We start from the raw sequence: 19,996 nt of genomic DNA, 5'->3' as shown, positions 1-19,996 counted from the left end.
GCTGCTGCAGCTGTTGGGAGTTGAGGCTAACGTCAGATAGCGAGATGAATTTGTTACAGTAAACATTGAATTAAAGGAAAAGCTTTGGGGATACGAACTCAACACTCACGTAAAGGCGTATTTTCCTGTTTTTACCCGTGGTCACATGTTTTAGCTTCCGGAAACGAAGTTAGGACGACTTATTTTCAGCAGTTAGCTTAGCTTGCTTGCCTCACTTCTGCGGTGCTGCGATACCACGATGACAGATAACAGATAAGTTAGCATTTCTGGCTAACAACTCCGTTGTAAGTTATTCTCACATAACAAGAAATTTTCATTTTAAAAATGCTATTTTTTAGTTACATTGCCATGCTGTATGAGATGGCGTTGCTAATTATTATTAGCTCTTCCCCCGTGGTCGCCTGAATAATACGTAGTAATATTAGCTAGCCGGTTTAGCCGGGCATTCACTCGTATACAACATTGTGAGGTATTTAAAACCTGGAACCACGAACATGAATATAACAGATAGATAAAAACGGCTTGTAACCTACGCTAATTGAATATTTGTTGTTCCTCTGTGGATGTCCATATCAGCTCTACAGTACACATCTTCCTGTAAAAGAGGGTACACCTTCAGCCTGCCTTAATATAACTTGTAATTTTACTTTAGAAATGCTCATTTAAGATTCACGTCAATTCCGTTTCAGTTTAGGTGTTGAATCTCTATGGAGTCATGAATAAAAGAACATTTTCTGTATTATGATGTTATAGCATGAAAAAAGCGTTTAAACGTGATATCACTGCTCGCACTTTTGAACAGGCACATCTGAATGATATTCAGGAATAATTACTGAAAGTAATGACACTCTTTTCTTGTGTCCTTGGATTTATCCTAATATCTCTGTCAAAAATATATTTTCTCTCACCTTGGTATCAGCCGCAATAATGGTTTTTAAAACAAGTGTGGGATAGCAATAAAGGTGAAAGGGATTTTGGTAAATAGACATCACATGATAAAAATGAGCACACCATTAAGTATAATCACAATGCTTTCTTCTCCCTGATGTGCTTGTATGTCAAGGGCACGATGTTGGAGTCCTATGTCACACCACTTCTAATGAGCTATGTGAACAAGTACATCAAGAATTTGAAGCCATCTGATCTTCAGCTATCGCTCTGGGGAGGAGATGTGGTGCTCAGCAAGTTGGACCTGAAGCTGGATGTGCTGGAGCAGGTACTCTGGAGAATGAAACCTCTGCTTAACCCCTTTCACAGCCCAAGTTGAGATTTATTTGGATGAAAGACATATTTTCACATTTAAGTTTTTTTTCGTATAAATAGACTTATAGTTCCATATTGCCCATCTCATCGCTATTTTTGGCTCTATGTTCTTTGAAGTCAAATACTAAATCTCACAACTGTTTTGTCCGCCCAAGTTTATTTGACTTTTTCGTCATTGGCTTTAGGGTCTGTTTATGTTGCCGTACCTCGATTTGTGTTATTTTTCTTATGTTGATTTCTTCTCATTCATAATGGTACTCCAGGATATCTGTGTGGGATATTGTTCATTATTTATTCATTAACAATTGGTATGTCAGAATTTTAAAGTGAGTCGTTTTCTATACTTTTTTCCTCTCCTTCAGAAGCAGTTTGAATTATGATGGAACTAACATCAGTGAATATCCTGTAGTAAAGTTAGGAGAATTAATATGCAGAGAATAATGATAGTAATAACCCCTGGTATATTGTCTTGACTAGAATCAGAAAAGAACTGTTGATTAGCTGATATCATGGCCATGCTTCGTTATTGGCCATTATCAATCTACTTTTGGCCTATTAGCAAATAAGATGGCATAGACAGATGACAGTGTCCTATATTTATCTGGTGATGTCAGAGGATTATATTAAATATTGCTCTAGAAATGTCAAAGAGAAAATTTGTCCTCCAAGTCTTTCAAAATTTGAAGGGGACAATTTCTTTAAAATCTTGGACAAAGCTTGATAAATTCCATCCATCGTCGTCTTCCGCTTATTCCTTACTAGTAAGGGTCGCGGGGGGGGCTGGAGCGTATCCCAGCATCTACGGGAGAGAGGCGGGGTACACCCTGGACAGGTCGCCAGTCCATCGCAGGGCCAACACACAGAGACGAACAACCATTCACACTCACATTCATACCTACGGTCAATTTAGAGAATCCAACCAGCCTAGTCCCCAAATTGCATGTCTTTGGACGGTGGGAGGAAGCTGGAGTACCGGAGAGAACCCACACAGGCACGGGGAGAACATGCAGACTCCACACAGAAAGATCCCGCGCCCGAGCCGGGACTCGAACCCGGAACCTTCTTGCTGTGAGGCCACAGTGCTAACCACCGTGCAGCCGCTTGATAAATTCACTCAAGTATTTTGCTCTTCAGTGTTGTTTTAAATGTGTTCTTTTTATACTTCTTCGTGGCAATGTCATGATATTTTTCCTGTGTTTTGAGTGGCATATGTCAAAGTTTCCCCTCGAATATTGAAATCACCTAACATTTGCAATATCAGTCAAAATAATGGCAATTGGATGAAAATTCTGCAGTTGTAGTATACAGGTATTCCTTTGCCTTGGTTCAAACTGATACCAATGTGTAATCTGGAGCACTTGTGTTATTATCTTCCAATATTAGTTTCACTGAGACGGACTGGCAACCCGTCCAGGGTTAACCCCGCCTCTCACCCAGTGTCAGCTGGGATAGGCTCCAGCCCGACCGCAACGTTTAACGGATGAAGTGGTATAGACAATGGATAGATGGATTTTAATTTCAAAGATTGGAATAGGAGGTGGACAGAAGTCTGTTTCAAATGTTCTGGTGTCAGATGGATATTCATTTAGCTGTTCCAGTGTTGTAAATGTTGCAAAATGCTTTTTTCATCTTTATTTGTTTTGACTTATTTACAGGAGTTGAAACTGCCCTTTACGTTTATGAGTGGGCATATCCATGAGCTACGTATCCATGTACCATGGACCAAGCTGGGCTCAGAGCCAGTCGTCATTACCATCAATACCATGGAGTGCATTCTGAAACTGAGAGATGGAGACCAGGTTAGTTCCCTCCTTCTATGAGAAACTGCAAATTCACAGCTCATATAATTAGTGGGTCTCCCTATCAACATACTGTAAATGCTGTTCATTTACCTTGGAGACACAGTAGCACAACATAATTTACCATTTAAATTTTGATGGTGTGTCTGGAGCTTTCCAGGTTATTTCTTTACTGTGCCTTCTATGGATGTGTTGTTTCTTAAGTTTTTCAAGATCAGGGGGGCTGCTTTCAATAGTTTAAAAATTTTCATGCTAGTAGTAATGGCCGAAGATGCTGCAAAGTAATATTGTGAGATATTTAACAAGCAAATCTAAAACTGTAGTCATTAAACAAACTGTAGTTTCTTATAGAATTGACAGGACAGAGAAATTTGTGTTGGTGAAAGAGCTGATCATTAGGCCTGTGAAATATTTCTTTGCCAGACAAGCGAGAAGAGTTGTTTCCTTTGCAAAATCACCTAAAACATTAATTTCTTAAATTTGACAGACAGGTTTTTTAAATAGAAATAAAGCATAGGGCTGAGAATTCGCAAGACTCGAGTGACACAAATTTCATTGCAGTATTAATTCCAGTTATTGGTCTCATTCTTCATCAATTCCTTTACTGATCCCTGATCAATTTTCTGTGCAGAAAAAAGAAGGCTTACACAAATTTATTGTGCAGTTGTTTTATTTTGAGCCTGAGCCCTGTTGAAACAGTGTGGAAAAGGCTCCACTGGTTGCAGGGGGCAGCAAATGATTCTACTTCTATAACTTTTCCACACTGTTTCAACAGGGCTCAGGCTCAAAATAAAACAACTGCACAATAAATTTGTGTAAGCCTTCTTTTTCTGCACAGAAAATTGATCAGGGATCAGTAAAGGAAACAACATCTGAGCAAAAATAAAATGGATTTCAATGCTCCTCCTCTTAAAAGGAGTTGGAGCCAATGGCTGAGCTGAGCTGGTTGGAGCAACTTCAGCAAGTTATCAAAGTAAATGAGATTATAGATTCGTATTTTTTTTTCCAGGTTTTTGGACTGTAAGAAAAACATGCTGTCATTGAAGAGAGAAATAGGTACGCTGAAGTGGAGTACACTTCCAGTGGATCAGAAAGTGAAAAATGTGCCGCTGCAAAAACATAGCAAGCCATTGAACGAGTTGTGTGAATGTCTTATTTAACACTTTTTCGAAATGTGAAATTATAATGATTTCTGAAAATATTGAAATTGGACTTTAAATCAGCACATTTTTTTTCCTTTTGAAGGGGCTTAATTGACGTGTGGCAAGAAATATCCAAACAGATGACCTCAGTGAATTCAATCAGTTCTATCAGCTATTTCGACATGTCGGTCTTAATTAACACTTTTCCCTTTTATACTTGCAGAGGACCCCGCTTCTCTTGAATGAGATATATAAATACTTTCATAAATGAATACGTCAACCACAGTTGATTAAATTCAATGACAGCAGGTTTTTTTAATGATCATATTAATTATTATTCCAAATGTCATTCTCAGTCATATCATGCATCATCATCATCATCATAGATATAGATTTGAAAACAGTTATTCAAAGAGAAACATTTATATGATATATATCGAGTTATGTTTCATATTTTTTCTTTAATTATAAACATGACATATAAGTTTCATGCATATATATCTATCTATTTATCTATCTATCTATCTGTCTATATATCTATCTATCTGTATATATATATATATATATATATATATATATATATACACACACACACACACACACACACACGCACATATATACGCATGTATGTGTATATGTGTATATATATTTTCGGGGTGCAACAATACACGTATTCGTGTTGAACTGTTTGATACAGTGGTCTTGGTTTGGTAGACACTATGAAACACACTTTTATTTATTTATTTCACCAACTTCTGACAATGTGCTCTGCGCTGAAAGCTCAGTGGCTCTGCGCTCAACTATGCCGCCTGCACTGTGGAGCGCAGATTGACTGAGCTGTGGCTCCCACATGCGTTCGGACAAAAACAAACTACTGAGACAGAAGCTATGTGTGAAGCTAGCTCCTTGCAACATGGCTGATGCCTCTGATACACCTGAAATCGAAGATCCTCCACCATCCTTCAGACCTGGCGTGTGGAACACTTCATGCCTTCTCTATAACAGAACTGCTGGCCAGCAGTAAAAGTACTTTCAGCCAGAGACTCATACCCCTACATTACCACTGAGCACCACAGGAAATCATTCCTACCGGTGGCTATCAAACTGTTTAACTCCTCCCTCTAAGATGTAGCTCATCAGTTAAATCTTTCAATACAAATATCCCGTTCACTGTAAAAATGTAAATATGTACAAAAGATATCTTCTTAAATTCTTGATTTTCTATTTTTCTTCTCTATTATATATTGCTTTTTACTGTGAAATGGAGCATTGTAATCCAATTTCCCGCAAGTGATTAATAAAGGATTTCTGATTCTGATTCTGAACGAGTTTGGTTTTCGTTTTAAGTATGACCCTGATGGCAAGCGTGTCGTGTACAAAAATAAAACGGTATGTGTCAAGTGTCACACAATGATAAACTAAAACAGTGGAAATACAATGAACATGACAACACAATTACACAGACATCGCTCCCATAAATAGGTGGAACAAAACAAAAACAAGGAACTACAACAACACACGTGCTACAAACTTTACCCGGGGCATTCTGAGAGCCATGAGTAATTTTAATAAATGATAAAAAGGCTACTAAACTGCAAAAAAAAAAAAAAAAGGCATGGAAATTTCACCTTTTATTCATTGAAAAAATATCAAACTGTGACTCTAAAAATTGAACTGAACCAAACCATGAATTTTGTATATCGTTGCACCCCTAACTAACTAACTGACTAACTTAGTATATATATATAAATACATAACTAAAATATGTGTGTGTGTGTGTGTGTGTGTGTGTGTGTGTGTGTGTGTGTACGGTTGGTCTGCCACTCATGCATTTTACAAAACTGAACTTGTAGTTCAGTGCTGGCCCTTTATGGGAAGGTTGCAGTTTCAAGGCCAGATGTCCCAGAAGAAACACATTTCAAGGGAAGTCAATTACAGCTAATTATATAGACTGCGGCAAAAAGATTTGTAACACATGAGCTTGAGCGGCCAGAACTAATGGTAAATATCATATACTTTGCCGGTGGCTACTGCTGAAGTGATCAGGTTTCTTGTTAGATGGAAATTTAAATGTGTTTTTTATGCTTCATACACAGTTGAAGGTCATTTACCATTGGTGGTGTAATGCTCATAGTTTCAAAACAACTATTTGTTGCAGATGTTTTATAAAAGGCTCCCAGTCAAGAAAAGATTTAGGGGGAATTGTAAATGACGTTTGGACAAATTATTCAGTGGTATGTGCACCCATGAGACATCACTTGGAGCAAAGCCAGATTTACAGCAGAAGTCCTTCTTGCATGAGGAATTTAAATGAGCTGCTACACTTGTGGCATGAGGAACCAGACTAACTTATATTATCTTATGCCAAGAAAATGCAGCCAATTTCCTTCTATTTTTAAGATCAGTGTAACTTGTCTTACCTTTGTTTGATGTTTGTGGCACTTCCACCATTGGTAGTCATTGAGGCAAGGCAAGGCAATTTTATTTGTAGAGCCCATTTTCACAAACAGTTTGTCTCAAAGGGCTTTACATGGCATCATAACAACATCCTCTGCCCTTAGAAAATGATTTTTCTGCCATATATTCTGTTTGGTGGAAATGTATTCCATTTGGTCTGCCAGTATCCTTGCTTAAGAGAAAAAGCTGACACTTAGACACCATCACAAATTACAGCATCAAATATGAGAATGAAAGTACATTAACACATCCCTCAAACAGATTCAATAAAAACTGAATATACACACAGGATTTTCATTGATGCTGTATATATTTTTATATTTTTTATTGTATATTTTGCTTTAACTAAATTATTGCAATTTCTTTTGTCCAGTAGAATCAGGAATCCTATTGTGGGCCTTGTGTGAAAATGGCAGATTATATCATTACTATGGTTTGTTTTCATAATTACAGACTTTGTTTTAAAATCAATTGTGCAATATAACCAGAATTATTTGGACATTTTCAATGTTTGTGTCTCATTTAGAGGAATTTGGTATTATTATAGATGTTCACATTGCTCTATAGGGCCCATCTGCAAAGCACCAAGAACAGCTCACAATTATAGTTTCCAGTAAATGTGGAAATTTGGGCATTTAGCAGCAGTTGGAGATTATTGCTCCTGCTGACAGTGTAATTGCTTAAAATAAGCTGTAATGAGAACTTCTAGTGTAGCAAGTATGGTAATAGGTGTCAACTTGTTTTGACATAAATTCTATTAACCAGAGGCCATTTATAAAAAAAAAAGATTTTAATTTCTGTGTGTTAATTATGTCTGAATGCTCTGAAATGACAATTGCAAAAATGATATTGGATAAATACATACAGTATATATCATATATTATAAATGCTTTCTTTTTCATGCTCTGTTTTGAACAAAATTTCTCCCACTACATTTCTCCAATGTGATATTAATTGTACATGTGCAAACTGATGCCTTTTTATATTTTTCTGTTAGGTTTTTATAAACATAAATCCTCCTCCTCCTCCTCCTACTACTGCTACTCAATCATAACAATCATATTCACAATAATTGATAATAATAATGATGTAATTATTAACTCTGCATTTTTCTAAACCCATGATACAGGGTGCCTCACACAAGGCAGTTGTATTTCATATGAACAGATTTTTGTGTGGACATATGCATGTGAAATTAGACTAAGCCCTTGTCTGTGCCCAAGAGCTCAACGTATGTAACAGGAGATTGGTCATGGGGATGAAAGGGTTTTGTAGAAGTCAGTTTAAACACTTTTCCTCTTGTGCAAAGATGCACACAAAACCGCTCCTCTTGAGTTACTTAACATGAATGAACTGTTTGATCTGATCTACTTTGAATGAAAAGGAAGTCTGAAAATGTCCAGAAGTTGACATGATGTAATGGTGGTTCTAAATATGTGATTCCATATACAGAGCTCCTATAGGAAGGGTTTACAACCATTTCCAGTGCTTCACGGAGTATTTTTTTCTTTACCAGGTGATGCTAAAAAGTGTAACTAAACCACCAAATCATTTTTTTCAGCTGACTTGGGTGCTCCCAATTCTCTTCACACTTCCATTTCGTCTCGGCACTGAGGGAATTTGGACATTGGGCGCTGATAAAGCTATTGTTTATTTTCATTCCTCCACCTCTCTTGTGAAAGATAAAAAGGCTGTCCACATCAACAGAAATGCCATACATTGCATTGCAAGTAGTGACAGCACATTCGTAGGGCTGCAGCCAAAGATTCATATGTCTGATTTTTGAAGAAAAAAGTGTTAGGGTCAGGGTTAGGGTTAACCCTTAGGTTAAAAAAAGGTCATCTACTTAAATTTTATTGTGTGTGATTCTCAAGATCATGTCACTCCTCACAAAGGCTAACTTTAGATCAAATCAGGCACTGTGCTGAAAATGCAGGTTCTCTCAATCATTTGAGTAAAGACAGTGCATGCAGTGTGAGAAACTTCCAACTGTTTTCTTGCTTGCATTCAATACTGGAAAACAATTCCCTTTCTTCTATTTGGATCTTGTCTGTTTTGGAGTGAGGATATGTAAAAGGGTTAATGTCAGGGGTTAAGAATCATCTTCCACTGATTTGTGTTTACCAGCAAATGTGGAAGGTGCATCTTACTGTCACCTTCTAGATTAAGTTTCATTTACTCTTTTAAGTTTATTTGTTCAGGCCTGTTTAAGACATGGGACTTGACATTTGGTTTAAAGAAAAACTTTGTAGATTTTGAACTGGCTATGTGTTATTAAGACGCAGTACAATGTGAACAAAATAATACATCTTCCCTCACTGCTGCCTGTACCCAGAACTCCTTATCTCCTGGCAAAAGGTTTTCTTGTGGACTACTGGGCTGCTGTTCACCACACATTATAATCTGGGTTTATTGTATACCGACTGCAATTGACAGTCTGATCAGTTCCTTCCTGCTTCATAATCAAAACAGCCTGTCTGCAATGCTGTCATCAAAGCCAGCAGGGCAAAACAAGTGTCTCCACCTGGAGTGAGTGCATCAGTGACAGCAATGCCAAAACCGTCTGGGATTGGCCTTTGGAAGGCCACGAAGGCATTATGGGTGTTACAGGTTTTCTTTTGTATGTGAGTAAAAACATCTCTGTTTTCTGAACATGGAGCACAGACTTAAACAAAAAAATCATGCACCTTTCAGTTGCATGGAAAGCCCAGTTTTATCTCTGCAAATTACTTTGTAAAGGCATCACCTTTTTCAAGCATTGTTTTATCATGAGTTAGGTAAAAAAAATTGGGGGGGGGGGGGATTTGTATCACTATACGGGCACATTTTTTGCTCTTCTTGACATCTTAGACATCTTCTCCAGATGTTGAAAATGAGGTGTGATCCGCAGATCAACTGGATGGACAGCAGTTACAGTGGATCACAAAACTCCCTGGCACTCTTTATTTTTTTATGAGACAAAGATAAGGGCTTGGTTTTATTGAGAAGAGTCTCTCTGGTTTTGACTATGCTGACTGCTTGATCAGGGAGTTTTTTGGCGGCTGAGTGCATTTGCCACTGATGTGGAGATTCTGATTGATGCATGATTTGGGGAGGTTCCACTGAGATATGGCTTTGGCGTATGGTCGTAAAAGGCATTTTATTTTGTTAACCTTCCTCCAAACTATTTGCAGCCCTTAACATTATTAGTGTCCAGTAGTGGCCCAATGAAACAATTAATTTGCAACAATTATTGACATTTATGTCATTAATCAGTTAATAATACCAAACGTTCACTCTTTACATCTCCCTATTTCCTTTGACATTCGTGGCAGTAAACTAAACAGTCAAAATACAAGTTTAAAAGCAACAGCTTTACAGATAATTGAGGATAGTTTTTGTAACTCTGTGTGTGTTTGTGTGTATATATATATATATGTATATATATATATAATGTATATATATATAATGCATGTATGTATGTGTGTGTATATATGTATGTGTGTGTGTATATATATATGTGTATGTGTGTGTGTATATATATACATATATATATATATATATATACACCGTAATGTATATATTTGTATATAAGAATTAACCAAGAGATGTAGAAAATTGAGACAGTAACAGTCTTTTTTGCTCACAGTCATGATGTTTGTCTTCCTTCCTTTCTGAACTTCTCTCCCTAATTAGACATTAGGAATATTATTGTAGACACTGTAAAATCACTATGTAGCTGTTGTACAACTGATAATGCTCGAGACACTATTTGGTCTGATTGATTATTTCATTCAATATATAGCTATATTATACTTTTCATATTGAATTACTGATTTTTTTGTTATTCTCTTACATGGTTAGACACTCACTGATCACAAATTCCATTAAATTATAAAACACCTTCTGAAAAATTCACACAGGCTATGTAGAAGCAACTCACACAAAGGAAATGATTCAACAAGTACAATAAAACAGCCTTTGGGAGTTTGTAATCGGATAGCACAAATTAAGTAATCTCTGTCCCGATGCCATCCGGAAATCTTGCCTTTGATTCTCCAGCTCACAGGGAGCAAATCGCTTACAGAGATTGCACAATAAATCCGTCTGATCATCAGTCCAACAGGGCCTTGTCTTCAGGACAGACGAGACAGAGAGTGAAGACATGGAGCTCAGGAGAGTCTACTGTCCTTGAATCCAGCTTGTTATAGTGGTAACGAAACCCATCTCTTATTGATAATAAAAAGAGAATAATCTTGACACATTGTGGATCTCTTAGGCTGGTTGGAAAACTGAGCAAGTGCACTAATTAGAGACCAAGAACGATAATGACATCAGATCATATCGTGGGAGTTGTGTTAAAAAGGTCTGTACATGTAGGTCTGTATGTGTAGGCCTTGTATGCATTCGTATCGTGCAATTTTGTCAAATAAATGACCATTTCTCTGGCTATACTATATTCAAAGCTTCACCCGAATCATTTTTTCATAGAATACAGTTTGCAGCTCAGCAGTGACTAACAGTTTGCTGGTGATTAGTAGTGTATTTGTTCTATGCCAGCTTTGTTTGGCAGATCTGGCACTTGACGTTTTTGGGGTCCTCTTTGCAGATTTGGAAGTTCTTCCAGACACCCCTGGCATCTGCATAGTGTTCTTTAAAGCTTGGCTATGGAATTGTCACATGTCATTGGCAGTTTCAGCGCATTGCTGGTGACTTCAGATGAGAGCTGCGACTCAAAAAATAACCCTCTTAAGTTTAAGCTCTGTCTAAGAATAAACAATGAAAATGTATGCTTTGCATCGTGAATAATAGCCATAATGTTGCACCTCTACCACTGCCTTATTTGGGATGATTGATATAGCCAAATGGAAAAAAAGCACCAAAATAACATAACACCATTGATTTCTATGGCAACAAATGAAGCTTAGAAGCCCAGTGTCCAAAGGGTTTATAGTTTCCCAGGCTTTCATGTATACATTTGTGAGAGCACATGTCTACTGTTTGTTTAACAAATCTTGTAGAATTGTGCCCTTCAACAATTTTCTCTTATACTGAGGTTTGGGTCAGTGTTCATAAATCTTATCAGTGAAATGACAATTTTTTTGTCTCTTTCTGGCAAACTTGGGGGTTTCTCTGGTTACACACCTTTTTTTTTTAGATTAACTGAGGGTGAGGCTGTCATCATTGTCTCTGTCAGGCATACTGTAAGTAGTTGGCCTCCCTGCTCCAAATTTTCTACTTCTTCAGAGTAATCTTTTGCACAGGTTTCTGTTGGGCATTCCAGACTGATTTAAAACATGTGCAGGATGCAAGGAAAAGCTACGTGTCATTCCAGAAAAAGGCCTTACACCCAGCCACCATTGCTGTTGAGTTAACTAATGCTACACAACCCGTCACGTGACATTGCTTTGTCTTTGAAGTTTGATGGAAGTTTCAGTTCCTGGTGGGATGATGTTACTTCAGCTCTTCAGACACAGGAAAGCAGTCAGGGGAAAAATTAAGCCCGGCGGCTTCCTGCATTCGGTGAGTCAAGTGGTGATCAGTACTCTCAGCAGGATGCTGCCGCTCCACAGCTTAATCCTTGCTCTCAGGCCATCCGGACTACAGGAGTCCCTCAGTGGATCTTATTAATTGCTTGCCTGGTGCTTACGGTGATATTATACTTTAGGAAATGATTACCCTGCTTTGACTGCTAATGTTGACGTTATTAGTGATTTTTAGCAAAGAAAATCTCTGAAGGCATTAAGGACTTAGGCTTGCATTATTGGCCAGAAATGTTAACGGCCACAGTTAAAAGCCCCCACATTAACTAGGAAAGATATTTTTGCTTGTTCTAGTAGAGCGGCACAGTGGTGCAGTGGTTATCACTGTCGCCTCACAGCAAGAAGATTCCGGGTTTGAGCATGGGGTCTTTCTGTGTGGAGTTTGCATGTTCTCCCTGTGCCTGGGTGGATTCTCTCTGCGAACTCCGGTTTTCTCCAACAGTCCAAAGACGTGCAAGTCAGGTTAATCGTCAACTCTAAATTGACTGTAGGTGTGGCTGTGAGTGTGAATGGTTGTTTGTCTATATGTGTTGGCCCTGCGATGGACTGGCAATCTGTCCAGAGTGAACCCCGCACAAAGTCAGCTAGGATAGGCTCCATTCTTGGCATATAAGGGTGATCAGATAAAGGTCAGATCTATCACTGCCTTAATGATGGAATAATGACATTGTGCATTTCCACAGTCTGCAGTTTTCTACCAGCTATCCTTGCTGCTTTGACAGCTGTGCCTGTGTCACTTTTACCCTGTATTAAGGATTTATTCTATTTATAGTTGTCAAAGATGATTGTGTGTTCCTCCTGAGAGAAATCTGTGGCTCTCCATTTTGTTAACTTGTCATCTAGTGCTGGTGTCAGCCCTTAACTATGAACGCTCTCACAACCAGGTTGGGAAACCCTGAGTTAAATTACAGATTGATAACCATTTCATGGTATTGAATGTCCTGATCACTGTTGTTGGGGTTTGTCAACCCTGGTAACTTTAAGATATCCTGGGTATGTTCAACGTCCGTCCTAGTTCGGGTTCCAGAGGCTCAAATGTTCTAAGAGAATCATATGAGAGAGCAAACTTGTATTTTTTTTCCAAACAATTTCTCTTGCTCTGTGATGATCTGTTTTCTATGAACTATGAAATTAAATTATCGCCTGCAAAGATTTAAAAGAAAGAATGATGCAGTAGTTTTGGAGTTCAGTGACAGCAACCATTTCAGGACTGTACTATCATGGAGCCCATCACATAGGTACATATAAACAAAAATGTCAACTGCAATGTGTTGAAGGCTAAAATAAAATATCTGCTCTTGTTTCATGGAAGAATAACAGTCATAACACGATGAGAATATTGGGCAATGCAAAAGATGTGATGGAATTGGCATCACTGTAATAAATGTGACCTGTTATACTTTTGACATTGGGGAAACCTACTATGTTGCTGCCTCTTTCTGGCCCTTGGCAGGCTTCTAGAAGTTCATTTAGAAGAAAGTGGGCTGTTACAGAGACATAATCTTCTGTCTCAAACAGAAAAAGCCTTCATCAGAAACAGGATGAACTGAGGGTTTCCATAAAGGGCCAGAAGAAGATCGTTTCTTTGGAACTGTGAATTGTGTCAATTTACTCTTGTGGAGTTCCAGAATAAAAACATGGAACAGGAAATTGGCATAATCAGTGCCCTTTAGGAATTCTTTTGAGATGTGGTTTTCATTTTGTACTCGCCTTTTTTAGATGTACTCAAGGTGAGTTGGGAAAAAAGAAGTAACACAGTAACAGGGTGCTTTGTGTACCATTTGTCAGCGGAAAAGGGTAGCCTTGATGGACCTCATGTTAAACAAACTGTTGGTGGTCTGTGTTTAATGTCCTCTGGTGAGTGTGAGAGCTCCATTTAGCAGACAATTATTATTATTATTATTATTATTTTTAGATACTATGCTGTATGCCTCTTAAAGTAGGTGTATATTTGAAGTAGCTCCTTTACTGTCTGTGTTGGCATGAACTACATACCACTCTCTCCAGAGTTTCCTTGAGTTGGTCATGTTTGCTAGTACCTCGCTTGGTAAGAGCCCCCTTGTTATCCATGTTATCTCTGTCTCAGGATATAAGAAAGCAATACTAACTCGTATAAGGGAGGACTACATTTTTTTTTCTATTAGGTAGAATCCTTGTTTTATTTGTGGTATACAAATGTAAGTTAAAAGAACACTTTACTGATTTACTGTATAATTTTATTTCTACATGATTGCTGCAAAAATAGATGCATCAGAAATATAATTTTTATGCCAGGATTCATCGTCCTTGTCCAAATCGCCCACCCACTTTACCCACAATCCAACCGCACAGCTGTCAAATAATTAGGGGCATCTCTTAAGGCAATGTTTATCAGCCACTGGGTAACATCCTCTGGAGCTTATTGATGTTTTTTTTCTTCTTACTTGCAGTAATACTACCCAAGACCTTTAAACAGCCTTCATGCATAGTATTAGCCGCCCCCCCAGGGTGAAACATGTTTCCTTTCATGACTATTCTTAAGATAATGAAAAGAAACTTCTCTTGTTTCACTCTGTTGATTTACTCTATCTTGCTGATACTCTCCAAGAACACTGAAGCCTCTGCAGTTTGTGCCTTCTAGTACACCTCACTTATGTGTTAAATTGTCTGAGTGGCTTCAGCTTTTGTATCCACAGTTCTATGAGCTGGTGGTTACCTCGCTCAGTGGGCAAATATGTCTTGTATGAATCTAGTTGACCAGGGACTGTAAAATTTTCCATGGTGAGAGGTTGATGTCAAACCACAAGTAAGATAGCAGTGATTGTATTTACCATTTACAAAGGATATGTTTGAAACAAGTAAAATTTTGTCTCAGTAATTTAATTCATGATGACAATGAGGTCTTAAGGAGCATTTGAAACTGCCAATCTAGCAGACTTGGCATTTTACATACCTTGAGCCTGTGTCCAGAATGACAGGTTTTGAAAGCAGCATTGATGTGGCTGCTTCCATAAATATGTACAACTCAGTGACAACTAAAAAAAAAAACAAAGATGACAAACCAAACTCTGGAGACAAATGAATTGCTGACAAATGTTAATTCTGTTTTCTTTTTTGGTTGATATTCAAGTTAAGTTACGGAGGGAAGACATTTTACCATCTCATCTGTTAGCCTACTGCACCTGAAAAAAAGAGGTTCTATATGTTTGCTAGTCATCCTTTTGCCAGCTAGCTGAATTTGATGTGTGCTGATGTAACAAATTTGTAAGCATTATCCTAAAAGGATGTTCAAAGTTCCAGTATTTTTAGAAGATACCTTTTGAGCCATATGCACAGTAAAGCAACAAGGCAGCAAATTATTTTTTTCAAACAGACCCCAGAATCAATAAGGAATTTTATTTCAGACATTTTAGGGAAATGGTCACTTAGAGGAGCCACGTGACAATTAATTTTTCCAGGGGAACCAGGACAAGAAGGCTTATGTTTATTTGTTTTCTCAATTCAGAAAATGCTCTCGTTGATACCAACCATTTATCTAATATTGGACAGGTTTGGGACTCACTGACAGAGGATGGCTGTTGAGGCATTTTTGTAAGCACCCAAAGATAGTTGGTGAGAATAGGCTCATGGCAATGCCAGGCTAAAACATCTGGCAAAGGACCACAGCGCAGAAATGAACTAAACTTGACCTATGTTGGGGGATTTCCCCTTATGGATTCTTCACTTGACTAAGATGTGTGCTTTTGTAAATATGTGCATATCAGGGATCTGTGTCGTATTTTATTCTAGTTAACACATTGCAGTTATTAGCAATAGGGGGGAAGCAGTGCCGGCATGAGCAGCATGTTTCACACGCTCAGCCTGGGCTTGTGGTTTGCTGATGGAGACATCTGAAGGACCAGACCCTTCTCAGATCTAAATCAGGAACAATGTCTCCCTCTTTCTCATTTCCCTCCACTTTCCTTCTGTGTCACTCACACTTTTCTTCTTTTTGGTTTGTCTTGTTTTTGCTCTTTTAACATCTTATTTTTTCATACTTCATGGAAATATTTTTGTAATTGCCCAATGTAAATGTTGATATTTATTTATTTTAGTTTTTGTTTTTTCTTATTTCATAAATATTTTTTCTTTTTAATTATATTATCCTTTCTTCTTCTCTCTCTAAATGCTACTGTGTCTATCTAAATTTCTTCTTCTTCTTCTTCTTCTTCTTCTTCTTCTTCTTCTTCTTCTTCTTCTTCTTCTTCTTCTTCTTCTTCTTCTTCTTCTTCTTCTTCTTCTTCTTCTTCTTCTTCTTCTTCTTCTTCTTCTTCTTCTTCTTCTTCTTCTTCTTCTTCTTCTTCTTCTTCTTCTTCTCACCTTTCCTTAGTGTGATCTGTCTTGGGTAACACAGCCAGGTGTATCAGATGTAATATTGTTAACATCAAGAGGTCACTGGGCAGATGTTGAATGGACTCCACTGAAAGAAAAAAAGAGACAGCAGTGACTTAGACCTACAATTAATATGTTCAACAACACTGAGAAAAAAAGAGGTTACATGTGATATCCCTTTGCTCTGTAATTTTTTTGATGACCTTCTGTCAAAAAACTTGTAGAGTAACAGTGATCAGGATTACACGCACGTCCTGAATTGATTTCGATTGTATGTGAGCCATGTAAACAATGGCCATAACCCAATTAGATGATACTGTGGTTTTTAAAAACCTGAATAAAAACCAGAACAAGACACCTTACATTTGCCTGCATTAAACGGAATATTCGGTCACATGAAAATGTTAATCTGAAAATGCTCCTGAACAGAATAATGCTCAATTTACATGGAATCTTGATAGCTTATTTGGTTGCTAGAGCTATAAACTTGCCAGATAGCACAGTTTATTGAATAAGTCTCTTGACAAGTGAACATTTTGTTCTCCCATCTAGATCTGTAAACTCTAACATCACTGGGTATTTTCATCTATAGTCTCTGTGGGGCTCTGACTGGCATAAATGGCATACAGACACGGCCAAGGCTATAGCTCCTTTGGCCATGTCTTTGTGCTCTCGTCAAACATTGTTAAGGAGGATTTGATTAAGAAACTTGTTAAATTATGCTGAAATTGTAGTAAGAAAACTACACATTGTAATGCCACAGAAAACATTTTCAAACCTTTGGTGGAGGCAGGAATTGTTGTTGCTGTGGTATGTTTGTACGTTGCCATGATGACCCAGAGGTAAAGGTGCCTACTCTAATACAGCCATGAAGTACACTACTTCTACACACAAGTAGTGTTTATGTTAATATATAATATTTTTGTACTGCATTTCAGGCTGTTTGTTGGTTATTTTTTTTACTGCGATGCCTTTGTATTTCTGTTTATGAATGGGTTTGAAATAACTGACATAAATCGCAAGTGTAGTGAGGTAATATAGCAGCAAACCAGATGTGGAGCAGGCTCATTGTGCCATGTGCCATTTCCCAAGCACAAAGAATAGTTTATCAGGAATATGTTAGCTAAAATGTAAACTGGAATATTCCCACAAGTGGAGCACTTATAAATACCTTATTTGGAATATTACCTTAACCAGGACATGAACCTTAACCAGAATAAGGTGCACATGTAACAGTAGTTACTGTAGCCACCTAAATATATGCATACTGCCCTTGGTATTCACAAGATTAATAGCAATGTATGCACACTAGTTAGAGGAACAACAGCTACTTGTGCGTAAACAGTAACACAAGATTGGTTGGTAGTACTTGAAGTTTGATTATAAATTATATTAGGAATCTCACATTTACAACTCAGGTTGGTCTAATTTTGGGTCCACTTCGGCCCTCCCAAGAATTGCTGGTGCTTTCCCAGCTCAAGGCTGGTCCAAAATGATTACTATCACCAATAATGTCATGTTAAGACAGGTATTCTCAACGTGTGGTGCGGGGTGCGCGAGATAAAAAAATGTGATGGCGATTTGGAGTGTTTAAAGTGGGGTTTTCCCACACAATAAAGCCTTGTAATTAAACATTTCCTTTGTAAAATTTGAACTCAAAAGCTGACGTATTAATTCATTAATAAATGCAGGCTATTCAAAATGCACCTCGTCTTATGATTCATTTTTTTCCCCCCGAAGGTGTGGGGAATAGGGGTTGCGTCACCCCAGTTGGAATATAGAAGGGGGTGCGCAGCCAAAAAAGTTTGGAACCCGCTATTAAGACATATGAAGCATAATGAAAGTCCTAACTAGTGTACAAAATACATGATAAGTAAATTTAGTATGATTCTGAACCTGTTTTCCAGAGACAACATGGTTGTAGTGTGGTGTTAAGTGTTCGAGTGACAAGGGCAGCATGTTTCTAATATCAGTCTGCTTGGCTGTGGAGCCAATGGCTATCAGAGCTGCAATGTGATGGTGAGGAAGTAAATTATGTGTCTGTTTCAAAATGTTCTTCAATTTAACCACAACAAAACTGAGGTTATTGTTTTTGGCAGTAAAGAAAAGAGGATTGCTTAGAGTAAGTAGCTGGAATCACTGTCTTTAAAAGCCAAAGACCAAGTCTGAAACCTTGGTATGCTGATAAACTCAGATCTGACTTTCAGCTGTCATCAAATCAATCACCAAAACAGCTTTCTACCAGCTGAAAAACATATCTAGAGTGAAGGGTTTCATGACCCAAGCAGACCAGGAGAAGCTCATCCATGCGTTTATCTCCAGCAGACTCGACTACTGTAATGGTCTTCTGACAGGACTCCCCCAAAGGAGCATTAAGCAACTGCAGCTCATTTAGAACGCCACAGCTCGAGTTCTGACCAGAATGAAGAGATCAGAACATATTACTCCAGTCCTAAAGACTTCACACTGGCTCCCAGTCAGCTGGTCTATGAATCACTAAATGGTTTAGGTTCAGAATACATTAGTGAAATGCTGGTACCATATAAACCCAGTAGGACTCTGAGATCAGTTGAGTCAGGTCAGGTAGTGCAGCCCAGAGTTCAAACCAAACATGGTGAAGCAGCTTTTAGGTGTTATGCTGCACACTAATGGAATGATTTGCCAACCAAAGTGAGGTCAGCTCCAAGTGTGAATGTTTTTAAATCCAGGTTGAAAACTCTTCTGTGCTCTTATGCTTATGATGGACCTCTTCTACAAGCTCTCTATCTTTTACTTTGCACTGTGTGCTCTTTTTAGTAATTTTGGAAATTTTATTTTATTTATTCATTCTTTTCTGTACCTTGTATTTAAATGCTCCTTGTTCTTGCTTTTAAATGTTGAACTTTTAGTTTTTTAAAGCACATTGAGTTACCATGTGTATGAAATGTGCTATATAAATAAAGTTGCCTTCCCTTGCCTTGCCTTGTTCCCGCCTGATCCCCAGGTCCTTTGCAGAGGGGAAGTATTTCTCTGCTGACAGTATGTGCAGGTGATCCTTCATCAGAGCCATCAGGAGCAGCTGTTCTCTCCCATTCACTCAGTGCACTGTATGTGTACATCTGCCCTCTGGTTTCCAACTGGGTTTTCATTGCGCGGTTGGAAATGACCAAAGGCCAGTGCTGGTTTTAGAACCAGTTGTGGGGGTCCCCTGCTCTACAGCATAGGTCATTCATAGGTTGACCATGGTCTGTGTCTAGATCAGACATTGTTACTGTCACATTTTGATAAAGCATTTCTGTTTCAACAAGTTCTGCTTTTCTAGCCTTTTAGTATTACAGGAAATTCAAAGACCAGTTGCACCCTTGCCCAATCGTCTCACTTGACATTACATAGCCAATCAGATCTGTACATTATAGGTAGTACATATGAGGTCTGGGACAAACAGAGGAGATGGAAAGACAATAATCAACAATCGGGAAAAATA

General features: G+C 38.1%; 1 protein-coding gene across 4 annotated transcripts in view; it reads left to right on the top strand.

Annotated features, from left to right (window-relative positions):
• Positions 1 to 19,996, top strand: part of vps13b (vacuolar protein sorting 13 homolog B) — a 327,627-nt gene continuing 307,631 nt past the window's right edge. For 3 of the 4 annotated variants that reach the window (XM_086219125.1, XM_086219127.1, XM_086219123.1), the window contains exons 1-3: positions 1 to 284; positions 1,064 to 1,216; positions 2,919 to 3,062. In XM_086219125.1, the coding sequence (XP_086075251.1) occupies positions 1,070 to 1,216; positions 2,919 to 3,062 (291 nt within the window). In that variant the 5' untranslated portion in view covers positions 1 to 284; positions 1,064 to 1,069. The remainder of the gene's footprint in view (positions 285 to 1,063; positions 1,217 to 2,918; positions 3,063 to 19,996) is intronic. The other variant, XM_086219124.1, reaches the window with a different exon arrangement.

Source organism: Aulostomus chinensis, chromosome 11 (assembly GCF_037954235.1).
Source record: "Aulostomus chinensis isolate RoL2024-O1b breed Wild chromosome 11, RoL_Achi_v1.0, whole genome shotgun sequence".
Lineage (NCBI taxonomy): Eukaryota > Metazoa > Chordata > Actinopteri > Syngnathiformes > Aulostomidae > Aulostomus > Aulostomus chinensis.
This window is presented reverse-complemented; position numbering and strand designations above follow the sequence as displayed.